The sequence below is a fragment of the Macaca thibetana genome, chromosome 2, assembly GCF_024542745.1.
Source record: "Macaca thibetana thibetana isolate TM-01 chromosome 2, ASM2454274v1, whole genome shotgun sequence".
Classification (NCBI taxonomy): Eukaryota; Metazoa; Chordata; class Mammalia; order Primates; family Cercopithecidae; genus Macaca; species Macaca thibetana.
This window is the reverse complement of record NC_065579.1, coordinates 45,448,538-45,463,643: the sequence shown is the minus strand read 5'-3', so window position 1 is coordinate 45,463,643 and position 15,106 is coordinate 45,448,538. Positions and strand designations below refer to the sequence as shown.

General features: G+C 43.0%; 1 protein-coding gene across 1 annotated transcript; it reads left to right on the top strand.

Annotated features, from left to right (window-relative positions):
* The first annotated feature begins 527 nt into the window (after positions 1-527).
* On the top strand, positions 528-14,855 carry PAQR9 (progestin and adipoQ receptor family member 9). The gene is made up of 4 exons (XM_050779758.1): positions 528-684; positions 1,047-2,332; positions 11,198-11,257; positions 13,453-14,855. Exons 1-4 carry the CDS (start codon positions 682-684, stop codon positions 13,478-13,480), a joined length of 1,377 nt encoding a protein of 458 aa, XP_050635715.1. The 5' UTR covers positions 528-681; the 3' UTR covers positions 13,481-14,855.
* Positions 14,856-15,106: the final 251 nt, after the last annotated feature.

The window sequence follows — 15,106 nt, the reverse complement described above, 5'->3', positions numbered from 1 at the left end:
GTTTTCTGAGTCATCATCTGAGATTTTTCATTAAAATTGTGGAGTTTGAACAGCCAGTCCTGAGCTGTCGGACTCAGTTCCAAATAAAAGTCCTAGTTAAAGACACAAGAACAAGAAGATGGGTTAGCTGCGGCTCGAAGGGCTGGTGAGCGCGACCACAGGGCAGCTTGCGGACGTTTCTTTCGGACAGGACAAGGGCGAGGGAAATGGGAGGATGGTGACGCACCTGAGTGCGTCCACTAGACGAAAGAAGACCAACTAAGGCTTAGTGTAGTGCGTAGAGAGGCCGACACACACTAACACACACGCAAAGACCAGAGAGGGAGCGAAAGGCGCAGCCCAAGGTACCTGACAATGACACGGCCCCGATCCGGACGCGGGCTTAAAGCCCCCAGACTTCCGGAGTGACCCCCTCCCCGGCCACCTCCGGAGATTACAGCTGGCGCATCTCTCCGCCCTGCCCAGCTCGGACGCCCTCCCCTCCCCCCGCAGCCGCAGCTCCCCGCCCCCCGCGAACGCGGCTCCCCAGTGTCCTCCAGAATGCCCGCGTGGCTGTCGGGTTTCGAACCCCAGGGCCGATTCTGGCCCTCGGCGCGCGCGCCGCCGCGTCGCCGACCAGCCTTTGGCCCCCGCATCAATCATTAACGGGGCGGCCCGGGCTGCGGCGGCCCGAGGAGGGGGATGGTACGGAACTCGAGACAGGGGACAACTCTATCCCCCGAAGCGGCCGCGAAACCCTAGCCTGGGAGGCCCCCGCCCTTCCTCGGTGCGCCCGTCCCTCCCTCCGCGCCTCGGCTCGCACATCCCCGCCTCCCGCTCCGGGGGCGGCGGCGGAGGCACCCGCACCGCGCGATGCCCAGTCACCGCCGCCGCGCCGCCGCCGCAGTCAGCCGCGCCGCCGCCGCCGCCGCTGCCGCAGCGCGGGCGGCCGCGCGCCGGTAGCAGGGGCTTGGCGAGGAAGCCGCTGAGCCCCGCGCGCTCCGCGCTCCCGGCGGTCGCAGCGCTGCCTTTTAACTGATTCTCTTATTGATTTATTTAATTTTTAGGAGCGGCTGCTTGGAGGCACGGGTCTTCTCCTAAACCTGCAGCGACGCCCCCGGCGCGGGCACAAAGGCTCCGACGGCGGCCGGCGGGGGCTGCCAAGCGCCCGGGAGCCGGCGCCAGAGGTCGCCTGCGCGCGCCCTAGCCGAGCCCCGGGCACCATGCCGCGGCGCCTGCAGCCCCGGGGCGCGGGCACAAAGGGCCCTCCGGCCCCGGCCCCGGCAGCTTCGGGGACCGCCCGGAACGCCCACTCTGCCGCCTCCCGGGACCCCCCAGCGTCTGCCAAGCCGCTGCTGCGCTGGGACGAGGTGCCCGACGACTTCGTGGAGTGCTTCATCCTGTCGGGCTACCGGCGTCTGCCGTGCACGGCCCAGGAGTGCCTAGCCTCGGTGCTGAAGCCTACCAACGAGACGCTCAACTTCTGGACGCACTTCATCCCGCTGCTGCTGTTCCTGAGCAAGTTCTGCCGTCTGTTCTTCCTGAGCGGCGGCGACGTGCCCTTCCACCACCCGTGGCTGCTGCCGCTGTGGTGCTACGCGTCGGGAGTGCTGCTGACCTTCGCCATGAGCTGCACGGCGCACGTGTTCAGCTGCCTGTCGCTGCGCCTGCGCGCCGCCTTCTTCTACCTGGACTACGCGTCCATCAGCTACTACGGCTTCGGCAGCACGGTGGCCTACTACTACTACCTGCTGCCCGGCCTCAGCTTGCTCGATGCCAGAGTCATGACTCCATACGTGCAGCAGCGCCTGGGCTGGCACGTGGACTGCACGCGCCTTATCGCCGCCTACCGCGCCCTGGTGCTGCCCGTGGCCTTCGTGCTGGCGGTGGCTTGCACTGTGGCCTGCTGCAAGAGCCGTACCGACTGGTGTACCTACCCATTCGCGCTGCGCACCTTCGTCTTCGTCATGCCGCTCAGCATGGCCTGCCCCATTATGCTCGAGAGCTGGCTCTTCGACCTGCGTGGGGAGAACCCCACACTCTTCGTGCACTTCTACCGCCGCTACTTCTGGCTGGTGGTGGCCGCCTTCTTCAACGTGAGCAAGATCCCCGAGCGCATCCAGCCGGGTCTCTTCGACATCATCGGCCACAGTCACCAGCTCTTCCACATCTTCACCTTCCTCAGCATCTACGACCAGGTGTACTACGTAGAAGAGGGCCTGCGCCAGTTCCTCCAGGCGCCGCCTGCCGCACCCACTTTCTCGGGTACTGTGGGCTACATGCTGCTGCTGGTGGTCTGCCTGGGGCTGGTCATCAGGAAGTTCCTGAACAACTCCGAATTCTGCAGTAAAAAGTGAGCCTCCGCCTTGGAGGAGACTACTGGTTCGCCCATCTGTTTGGAGTTTCTGTTGTTGCTATTGTTGGTTTGTTTTCAGGTTTCATTGTGTTTTCTTCTTTGCTCAAGGAAGGTGCTGCAAAACCATAGGGAAAAAGTTCACAGCTACAAAGGGATCCCAACCCACTGGAGGCTTTGAAGGAGGCTGGCGGGGGTGTTCAAGCGGTAGGGAAATAGTCACTGGTTCTTGCCCTTGGAAAAAATTCAGGTGATGTCTTTGACATCCAGGGATTTCTCAAAGGCAGTGAGTAAAATTCCAAATAAAGCCCCCAAAGAGTTTGCTTTTCCAATCATCTGTGCCATTGGTAATAAGGAGTAGCCCCTATGAGGTCAGGTACACAATAAAGAGGGTAAATAGAATCCTTGGGAACTTCTATTTCAGTCTGAGGAATGCTTGGATTTGTCAAAAGAATGGAGCTTTGTAGGAAACAGGCACAAAGACGCAAACCCAGGGCTTAACCTGCTAGGAAATGCATGGAATGTGAACACAAATTAATTATTTCAAAACGTTTTTCAGATGTTATTTAAATAGTAATATATACGTTGATTTTTCATAATTTATCAAAGCCTGTGATGTGCACTGAATTTTCTTTGTCACATAGTTTTGAATTTCACAGCCTTCTGCATTGCATACACTTGAACTGGACATCAGGGGAAGCTACTTGAGAGTTCTCAACTACTTTCTTAAACAGTGTTTTCTGAAGGCCCGTGTCATGATACAACTGTGAATTATTCTACCTTAGGGACTCTGGTTAAACTATTGGTGAGGAGCTCGAGTGGTTTGTATAGACCCCAGATTTTTGTTTACTCCAATGTGTTCCACAAAACCCATCCGGTTTTTGTTAGTTGGTTTTGTTTTTAATCTTTTTCTTTCCTTCTCTACTTATTTAAATTGCCACTGGAATAAATGTGCCTTTTGAAGCAATGTCCAAATGACTGGTCCTCAAACGCAGTTTCTTACGTGGGGAGAGTAGTAAGAATAAGCTTTTCTTACCTGACTGCAAATCAAGGTTTCATGGTGCATCCAGGAGGGCAGAAGATGGTGTTGGTTTCAAGTTTTTGGTAGGACTGGAAGTAGTTTACAGGAGCATGCAGAGCATTTGTATTCCCTACAAGGACAAAGAGCCAGCCCGCTAATGTAGAAGTGTTCCTAATGCAGCCATGGGAGAAGTTCTAGACTGATGCCATCCATCCTTGCTTAAAATTAAAAATATAATATCCAAGAATAAATGAGGCAGTTTTATTATGAAAGGCAGGAGCACATTATTGAGTTGTCACTGAAAATTGTGGTTTAAATAAGATTACACTTGCCCAGTTAAACGCTGAAGTTTCATTTGGGTCCAGACTATGGAAATGATTGGCAGTCACCCTAAATCCTTGAAACACTTATGAACATGTCCGTGAGATCCTTTCTAACAAACAGATTAGCCAATGTTATTTACACATTTCTTACAAATGCTAACCTGTAATTGAGATGACCACTCTAGATTAATACAAACCACTGAGATGACTTGTTTAAATACTTATCACACTTCCGGTAGGTCATTTTGTTAGAAGCCAAATAAGTCACTGAATGGGAGTTTTTTTGGTTTTGTTTTGGTTTTTTTTGGAGACGTGTGCCTTTATTGGCTCAGCAGGAGGAGTGAGTGGCCGTGATGCCCAGCCAGCTCTACTTCACTGGCTTGTAGGTGATGGAGAGCTTGCCCAGGTAGTGGCGGATCATCCTGGGCTTGATCTCCACCACCTGATTGAAGGTCTTGGGCAGGATGATCATGTCCCACAGGTGCATCTTGATTTTATGATATAACTTAGATCATGCATATGAGGTAGATGAACACTTACCTCAGCACTGGTAGACTGGCGCTTCTAAAACAATTGCTGGTTTTGTTTATGCTTTTAATCACTTCTCTGTAAACAGAGAAGCTCAGCACAATTCCTTGGAGGAACCGGTATCCTTGTGTGTGTTACTTAGCACATAGAAGTTAAATTTATATATGTCTATATTTAATTTAGAACCTCTCATTGAGATTGTAAATACGCTTTGCACAGTTGTTGATGAGTGTCAGCGTATCATCCTTTGTGAAGTGCAAGGAGATTCCTGTTAGGTTACAGAGGCTAATTTGTACTTACCACAGATGTTATTCCTCAGCTGTAACTTAATTCAGTACATGCATTCAAGGACAACTGTGGAAATCAGGATATTTCCACATGCAAATTTATTTGTATGTGATTGTTTTTTCTAGAGCCCCAAAGAACATTGGTTTGGAAGCTAGAGAAACAGGTTGAAGCGTATTATGTAGTTTCTTTGTAAAATGGGACCTCAATTTCAAAAGGAGCTTTCAGGAGGAAGACTTCTAGAAAGGATTAATGAGTTCGAGAACAATAACTAAAACACCAAATTTGTCATTTTAATTTTCTGTTGTTCTTCCAGGTCCACAGACAGAATTCTCTTCTTGTCCTGTGTCTTTGACCTTAAGCAGAGGCCACTTAAGGATAAAATTATACCCCTATCATTTTTCAGGTGATTATGCTGCATGAGTACAGTGAGATGACACACTTTTTGCCATGCAGGTTTCAGCACCCACTATGTCCCAGAGAGAATGAGGACTCACTTTCTTCTTCCCTTTGCCTTTTCCTTCGTCCACTTGTCTTTCCCATTCCATGTTAGATTTTGTCGACCACATATAATAATGACAAGAGGACATTCTAGCAGAAAACTGGTTCGGCTTCACTTCATGTTTGCAAATAGGTACCATATACACTAGTCAAAGCCAGGGATGATTTGTTAAACTATACGTTTATTTGCTAAATTTATCAAATTTCTTGATGTTTTAGAAGCAAATGTTTACTTTGAATCTCCCCATTTGCATGGAACTATCCAGGTTTATTACATATTTCAAGGTAATGCAGCAATCAGAACAATATATATTTTAAAATATTTTTCACACTTTCCATTTTGCCACATTAAAATTCAGTTTTACTTTATTGTGTTCAGCTGTTTGAAATGTAGGACAAATTATAAATAAGAATTCACTCCATTATCTATGTACAACCTATTTTGGCAGTAGAATTTTGAGGCATATTATGTAATATGTTTCATTTTTACTTGTTAGTCATGATCTGGATGACATCTCAAAGAGCAGCCATAGAGTCATGCCTGGAAAATGAAGGTGTTTGACTTCAGTGCCTGTCACCCCGTGGGTTGGTCTCTGGGGCTGACTCAGACTGACTTAGTTGGCTAATGGGGTTCCTTTCTTCCCTGCCCTTCTTGCAGCTCAGGTGAAGAGGATGACCTTCCGAGAGAGAGGAAGTGAGTTCTTCGGTCATGTCATGACTGGCTTGTAAAAATAAATGTGAACTTTTCCACTAGCCATACACTTTCTATAAATAGTCCAGGGAGCAAGTATGGGGCTACAGAGCTGGACAGAGTGGCCTTCACATATTTCCATTCATAAATCCAGCTTGTAAGTGCTTGCAGTCAAAAAACCATTTAGCCTAATTTATAGTGATACTTTGTAGGAATCATTTCTAAGAATGCAAAATTTTGGGACAGAGATGATTTTTATCGTTTTTTCCTGATTTGGTGCCAACTCTGAGGACTAATAGCAATAATAAACAGGGATTTTTATCTTTAAATCTCTTCGTAACTTTAATTAGTTAATCTGCACAAAGCTATAACAGGAGACAGGGTATGGTGGGAGTTATCTCCATTTTGTCTTCTGGTGGAACAGAGAAGCCCCAGAAAGTCTCTCTGGCCAGGAACCAAACTCTGACCTTGGCTGTAGGCAGAATGCTGTAAGTCCCTGAGTTTGGGTCTCTTTTTTGTTAGCATAAGTGCAATCCATAGAATCTTATTTCTATTCACATGCTGACTTCCTCAGCAATCAATTTCTTTCTTTTTTCTTTTTCTGTCTGCTCCCAGGCCTATTGTTAAAAATAACTTGAAAATGTAATGTACAATCCAGGTGAGGGGATAGTCGGCATATGTACAGAATTGAAAAACTTATCACTATTATTATGAAAACACTAATAACAATAACTATTGGAAGATTGGTAGTATTCATACTATTATGAAGAGTGGATCATCCAAAGTGCCTAAATTGTGATGTCTTCAAGTGTCTGAATTTTATAGTGTAATACAACAAACCAACCAACCATACACATAAGAAGGTAAATGCTTAGATCTCCAAAATTAACTGAGATTAACTAATGCTCTCTAGCCTTTTTCCTCTTTTAGGGTCTTTGTGTTGTAACTTATGAAATATGTCTTAGAAAACATTAATCTGGAGGAAATCATTAAAAAGTGTCAGATGTAAAAAAAAAAAAAAAAAGGAAGAACGCACGGGAAGAGGAGAACAAAGAGGCTTAGAGTCAAACAGTCAGAATGGGGCAGCAAGTTCAACTGTGCAGTTAGCCTGAGTTTTAAATTTTGTCCTTAGAAAAGCATGTGAACTCCCAGGGTGTTAGTGTTCAAGTAGACAGGCAAGGAATTCTGTTTGTCAGCTTAACCACATCTTGCAGCATTTGACCTGAGCACGAGTGTCCAGGTATATTTTGAGTGGTACATTTATCTCCTGGCTTAATGTCCTTAATTTGTTTCCATAAAATTAGGACAGAGGCAAAAAGGCATTACAGAATAGCACCAGCCAATTGTAAATCACCTTTTGAATCATTTTCTTGAAGGATTGCCAATATTCTCTGACATATATCACCTGACAAAAAGCGAACAAGCCTAGACAAACTGAAAAAGGAAGCATTCAGTGGTTGAAACTGAGCGCTACTGTATTCTTTTATGAGAGGCCACACGTTTTCTTATTGAAGATTTGGCTTCTTCAATATTGTGAATAATTATTTCTTAATTGTGAAAATGGGTATCAGTTCTTCTTAATCACTCTTCCAAAAGCGAACACAAATTTCTGTTGTCATTTAAAAAAGGATAACTGTATTGCATTTCTGGTTTGCAGATTTCTAATCAGTTTGTAGGCATTTTTGTTCTAGAATGGCTTCTTAAGAATCTGTGAGCAAGTTGCAGAATTAGAGTGTTTATAGGTCAGGGGCCAAGAATGCTCATTTAGCTGTTAATTATGGCAGGATGTGACTTTTGAAAGCTCTGAACATATACCTATATGCAACAGTATACACACTTATTTACTATTTAGCTCAATGGAAAAACAGCCTGTTCTTTGAGCTTTTGAGAATGTTTCCCAATGTATTGTGCTTCTAAATGTAATGCACTCACTTTAATGCTTTTGTTCTCAATCTCTGGAAGCTATTCCAAACATGGCATTTCTCAAGGAAAATTTCTTGAATGTGCAAAATTATTCTCGAATGTGTAGAAGTGACAGGCCACCTTTCCGTCATGCCTTATACCGCCACCCAAAATACACAATAAGCACTCAAGGCAGAATGGGGGGTCTTCAGGTGGTCATTTGGCCATGCTGTAAAGATGGCCCTGCTTCTCCCAGTTCACCATGATGTTGAAGAAGGACACCGTGTAAATAAACCCTTATTTCTAGATAAAGCGTGGGAACACAATGTCATTTCTTCTTAGTTCCATCTCTAGTTGGAAAGCATAATCTGTTTTTACCATGCTGGATGCAAAAAATAAAATTCATGGGAAAATTTTTAAAGAAGTATTTTAATTTTATATTTGTAAAGTTTCTAATAGACATTTTTTGTAAAAACAGGCCTTAGCACATAGGTGAGAACCAGAGCTTTTTGGAAAGACTCATCTTTATCCGGGGAGTTTAATCACCTTGAGCTCTTACCCAAATGATAAAGACCTAGTAGGTCTTTAAAAATGTAAATAATGTATAGTCTAAAGAAGGATACAAATCATTTTTTTAAAAAGAAGAAAACACGTGAGATAGGTTTGAGGTGTGTCTCATGGCTAAATTTAAAAGTCTTTTTAAAAATGCTGGTTAGAAACTTTATTAAATTCCCTCTCCCAGCAAAACCTAGCACAGAAGGTCTACTTTTTGAACAGGCTAGTTTTCTTCTCTGGAGGCGATGAACAAAATTATTCTAACCAATCAGCTGAGTACCAAGGCAATAAAGAGATGAGCCACCTTTCACTTTGATGAGTTTATAAGCATGGTGAGTAACACAGCCAGTAAAATGTACAACCCTGGAACTCTGTCCCTTGTTTCTTCAGAGTAGAAAGAAGAATAAGCCCCATGCCATCACTATATGGACCAGGAAAAGGCTTTCTGTGTTTCAGGGCTGGGGGAGGATTCTGTAGCTGCCTTTTTTTTTTTAATCTGTATAGAGCATGTGGTTGCTCTGAACTCTCATTTCAGCCATCTTCCAGGCCATTTTCACTACCCTTGAAGCCTTCACTTTCCACATATCCAGCTTGAAGAGAAAAGATTTCTAAAAGGATTCCATGTGTATTTAGGCCTTCTCTAACCATCTGCTTTATGGGGTTCATCCATTTCCAAACTAAGGTTTTAAATACGGTGACTGTCCTTGGATTTGCAAGAATGTACAACCAAGCAAGTCCCCTTTTGCAGTAAAAGGGCATTATACTTGAAGGGCCATACTCGTTTTTTCCTCAGGTCAGAGGCAGAGGGAAGAGTTAACAGTGATCAAATAGAGACCTTCATGTGTCTGTTTTTTGTTTTTGTTTTTAAGTTCATTTAAGGCTGATGATGGAGAAAGAAGGGAGTAAAACTGATGCATGCATAAAGAAATTTTTCCTATTGCTTGCCAGATTCATTCTTTTTAGGCTACCCTTACTCCAGTCCTTACCTACATCCTGAAGAACTGTATTTAGCTAGCAAGAGAGGCATTCTCAGGATATGTGAGCTTCCAGGCATGGATTACCATGTGGTTTCAAATCAATAGTATATTCTAACAGAAAAGCATTACTTAATTGTAATTCTCCATTATGTGATAAAATAATCTATAGAAATAGGTATCACTTTGGCCAGTTCTGTGCATGTAGCTAAAACATAATGTGACACATTTCTGTTGTATGATTTGCTATGATTTTGGTTTCCTGAGACATTTGTTCACTACAGTCTTGAATATGAAATTCTGTGTAAATAATATAACTATGCATTTTTGCTGAAAAACAAATGTATGAAATAATAAATTATTTGTAAGCACAGTGTTTAGGTCATACGCATCTGTGCATGTCCAACAGTTATCTTTCAGCAACAAGGTATTCCTAAATTAACAGTAAAATATTAATAACACTAATAAACAAGATAAGAAAAAAATTACCCTTTTCATAAAATTCAGCAGGCAGAAGGCAAGAGTATTAGTTTACCCTGAAGAAGCACCCTTAGTATATTACTTTTTTATAATATTAGATAAATTAAGAAGAGAAGTCATGTGTTACTTTGAAACCATATCTTCTAAGAAAATACTTATATAACCCAGGTTACGAAATGTTTTCTTGCACCTTTCTGTTTTTCAAAAGCATATAGGGTCCATGGGCTTCTGTGCAACACAACCTTGTCCCAGAACCTTGGTGATATGTGTGAACTTACAGTACCTCTGTCCTAAATAACCCCAGCAAGGGAGATCCAATTTCAACTCTTAAGCTCTGTGGTGATGGCTAAGTCTTTAAATCATGTTGATTATTGTTTCAGAAGTTTTTGGTTATCGGAAACAGAAAACTCTCATGAAGGAAGAAAAGGTTTATAGGAGGAACACTGGGGGGCGCACATAGCTGACCACCCAGGCCTCAGGAAGGAAGGGAGCAGGGCAGTGCTAGAGATTCCGGTGAGTAAATCTTGCCGCTCCAGGGCTCTGCCACCAGATGAACTAGCTTCAGGGTACTGCCACCAGATGAGCCATCATCAGCTTTTTCCTGGCCCTGTTGTGTCTGTCCCTGATTCAAATTCCCGGAAAAGAGTATCAGATTGGCCTACCTGAGGTCACATGGACTCCTCTAGAGACAAGGTGTGGGTGCCTGTGATTTGAGCCCTTTCCGGAACCACATGGAGGTTGGAGGTCAGTTCCCACAGGAAGGAATGATAGGCAGACAAAAGCAACAGCTGTCCGATTCATCCAACCCATTGGCGGTCTGGTCCACAGGCATTCCACCATAATCCCCACTCCTAAGGAGTGTGTGGACAAAGATTATGGGAGACTGACGGTTTGGGCCATGTACACTGTATAAAGCGCTTTCCAAGCCAGGTGTCTTACCAGTGTGGGGTCCCTGTTAAAGCTCTGGAGCATCTGGAGGAGGGAAGAAAACCATGCTAACAGCCCAAAACAATAGCAACCACAGCCCAGCCCCTAGCTGGCTAGCACACACTTTCCTCTTTTATATGTGCTTTCCTTAATGTAACACAACTTGTATTTGTACCATCTAAGCGCTCTTGCCCCCTTTCCCAAAGACAACCCAAAGCTGCCTTCACTTAGAACAGCAGCAAACTTCCAGCACTCAGGTTCTCCATGTGATGGGAATTCCCTTCATTCAGGTCAGGATGTGGCTAAATAAAACATTCAGCCACCCCCAACTCACTGTAGAAAGGCAGAGAATTGGCTAGCTAAGAGGCATACCATTTCTAGTGGCGCACTGTGCCACCAATACACAGCAGCCATCATCTCCTGTGGCCTAAGATGGACAAGGCCTCCACAAGCTGATAGTGGTATGAGTTCTTCAGGTTCTGTGTGCTGGGAGAATCTCTGTCTACCTTGCTCCAGGGCCACTCCTAAGAGGGCCACTCCATTTGGGCTGTTTAGTATCTCTTGAGCCTGTGCCAAATATCTGCTTGTTTGCTTTTAGATTCACGTTCCCATACTTCCCTTCGTCTGCTCTGTATTGAAACTGATTCTCAGCTCTCTCGCCCTCTGGCTGTTTATTAGGTCCTGCCAAGGGGACAAATGGTGGAAGATTGCATTGAAACAAAAAGTAGCAGAAGGCAGGTATTTTTTCCTGTCCCTCCCCACCCTTCTTGTTTTTTCCTGGAATCCTCAGCCCTGGCTGCTACTAGCAGTCACAGTGTAATCCTGAGGGAAGGCAAGATAAGAAGAAAGCCAGAACATAGAGTGGCGCCAAACAAAGTAACTCACAAAGGAAGCCTTGATCAAACTGTGCTTGAAGCCCACACACCTTTGGACTTTTCCATGTGAGCCAATACATTTCCTTCATCTTACAATTGAGTTTAAGTTATATTTACATCTTGTAATCAGAAGTATCTTAACAGTTCCATAAAATTTGCTCACTTCTCAGCCATATATAATGGGATTTGCACAGCTCCCATCCCACCATGACTGAGCCAGTCTCACATTTTAGAATCTACCTGTTAGATATTTGTGATACTTCATTTTTTAAGTACAGATATGCTGTATTAGGACTCAAAGCTACCCAGTGACCCTGATGTGATGCCTGAACTGCTCTCTCCCATTCTTTATTGCAGATATTTCAAATATCTGACCCTACCACTCCCACCCTCTCCTCAACTCTCTGATCTTACCACTTCCCACCTTTTCAAGAACCATACTCTATCCATTACACATTGTTCTCCTCTATGTTCATCAACTACTTCTACTCAATAGGATTCCTCCTACAAGAATTTAAAAATGTACTACTAGTCTCTCCCACCTTCTAAAATGAGAAAATCACCCTCTCCCCACTATGTCACACTCTAACAACGCCCCCCTCTCTTTTTCATAGCCAGGCTTTTTTGAAAGAGTGGTGCACACCGCCTTTGTTTTTGTACCTCCCACACACTCCTTTACCCACTGCATTCTGGCTTCATTAAGTTCACTCGAATGATTCTTCTAAGATTTCCATCGGCCTCCTTGTTGATGGATAGACATTTCTGAGATCCTCTTTCCCATTCTGTTCTCTTTGAAGCACTCTTCCTTTGGCCTCTGTGACGCTTGTACTACTCTTTTACAATCTCCTCTACTGACTTTCATGCCTGACATCAATCTTCTCAAAGAGTGAACACAGAGCATCTATACTGGTATAGTTAAAGGACTTTTGTTAGTGGCTTCCTGGTTCTGCCACTTTCTGTCAGCTTTCCTGCTCAATTTAGAGACATTCTAATTCTTGTTCAGAAAACCCAACCTTGAGTCTACTCCTGTAATAATTCTAGTGAGTTTGTAAGCCAACAAATGCCTACTAATAAATCCCCTTTAGCACCAACTAGCTTGAGTAGATTCTGTTGTCTGCAATTGACTCCAAACTGATATATCAGGTAAGCAGAAAAGGATGGTGATCAGGAATGCTCTTTTTCCCCAAATCCATCATTGGCAAGTAGTCTACGGGGATTTTTTATCTTTAATTTTCCTTGGCAAAACAAAGCAGGTTCTGAATCAGACAGCTACTTCAGAGAGTTTGATTCTATTTCAAAGCAAAAAAAGAAACACTAGGAAAATAATTACCTAGGAATTTTTTTCCATAATGTTTACTTAAAATGGGTAAAGGGAGACACAATACGGATATTTAGAATATATGTCAAGTGAAAAAAATCTAAAATAAATCCAGGCTGGGTTTGGTGGTTCATGCCTGTAATCCCAGCACTTTGGGAGGCTGAGCAGAAGGGTCACTTGAGGCTAGGAGTTTGACACCAGCCTGGGAAATATAGCAAGACCCCATCTTTACAAAAAATTAAAAAATAAAAATAAATAAAATAAATCCTATGAACAATAAATGGTATTCTCATGTATCAATGTCATCTATACAATGTTCATGTAAAAATTCAACCCCTAATAACCAAAAATTCACTAAATATAAATAATATTCAGAATTCTAACATTGGGTGAGAATCCTGTAAGTCTTTGATCTAAAACATTAACCGTGGTCCTCCATCCCAGTGGAGAATGGCCAGAGTGAGTCAGGATCTCAGCAGTTGCTTGGTTTCCTCTTTCGCTGGACAAAGGTGCATCCCTCTGCTTCTGCTAGCAGTGCCCTGAATTTCCTTTGAGGAATAATCCCTCCTACTGAAGCTTGGTGGGACTGCAATCCAAGACAGCCCTGCAACCCCAGAGTTTCTCTCAATTCTTTATTCTCCATGATTTGCCTGCACAGGTCTTCATGTAATTCTCTGGGCTACCCCATCGCCTTTGAATAAATTATTTCTTTATTTTTTGTTCCTTTTTCCCACCTTAAGTTCATCAGAAGTTTCCCATTTCCTGTAATGAAAAAATATTGACTGAGGACTTAGAGTTTCCAGTATGGGACATAAGGAGCTTGGAAGTTGTCACTCCATCCTAACAAGTAAAAAGCTGAACATAAAAATCAACAATTCTCCTCAGAGACATGAAGTCACAGAGCAAACTGCTGCCCCCAAAATTAGAGAGACAAACAGGTAGACACAGAGAATCACAATTTAACAAAGTAGGAACCCACAAGAAGAAATTTCAGCAAGAACCAGTACCAAGTTCTTTTGTTCCCTGTACATCATGACTAGTTTCCAACAAAAAATTACAAGGTTTACCAAAAGGCAAAAAACACAGTTTGAAGAAACAGAGCAAGCATGAGAACAGTCTCAAATATGACAGGGATGTTGGAATTATCAGGTTGGGAATTTAAAATAATTATGCTAAAGGTTCTAATGGAAAAATAAACAACATGCAAGAACCAACAGATAATGTACAAAGAGATGAAAGTTCTGAGAAAGAATCAAGCATAAATGCTAGAAATCAAGAACATTGTGACAGACATGAAGAATGCTTTGATGGACTCATTACTAGGCTAGACACTGCTGAGTAAGGAATCAGTGAGCTTGAGGCTATGTCACTAGAAACTTCTAAAACTGAAAAACAAAGAAAAAAAGACTAGAAAAAAATCAGAAGAGAATATTCAAGAACCGTGGTGCAATTACAAAAGGTGTAACCTACACTTAATGGGAATACAAAAAGAAGAAACGGAGAGGGGAACAGAAGGATATTAACAAATAAACACCCACTTAAACACTGCAGCTTGAAAGGAAATGACATTCCACATAGAGACAAGACTTTTGAATTACTTATAATTTCTTTCTCTCTTCTCTTTCTCAGAAGTCCACTATCAGTTTCTGACCTCCAAAAACTTTTTTCTTACGAGCTGAAAAATTCCTAAAAGAAATGGAAGATTTAAGAAAACTGATTAGCTTTGCAATTTATAAATAAATTTTAAGCCATAGGATTAATAAAAGGTTTCACATCCTGCCTGCTCCCATAATTTCCATTCTCCCTATCTTGATCCTCTGCAGTTGTAAAAATATATGTGGAAAACTGAAAGGTGGGCAGAAGTGAACATTTATTAGTACAAAATGTAATTCTCTAAGAGCTACTTTAGTACCTCACGATGACCTGAGTGAAACTAATGGCCTAGTTTTTACTCCAGCTCTTATTAATTCAGTGGTTGACTGCATTAGTTCATCCCTACCTCACTATCTGTTTTGAGGGTAGGATCTATAAATATCAGTTTAGCGTTCTCTCAAATTCTTTAGTTACACAGAAATGTCATAAAGTACAAAAGGAAACAGGTTTAAGGAAATAAATAATTCTACAGATACATGTAATACGTCAAAAAAAGAAGATGGTGTCCCAGTTCTCTCCTGTTGTTATCTTTATTTTGGTTTGATTTTTTTCTTTTGATTTGATTTTTTACTTTTGATTTTAGTGTTTTCTTTTTGCCAAGCTCCTAGAGAAAGCATCAAATATAAAAGCTAGCAGATATGAAATCCTATCAGAAGCCCCTCACTTTGATTTCTGGTGTTACCTATGTCTTGCCAAATGTAAAGCTTATTATACAGGTGCCAATTTGTCACATAAACACGT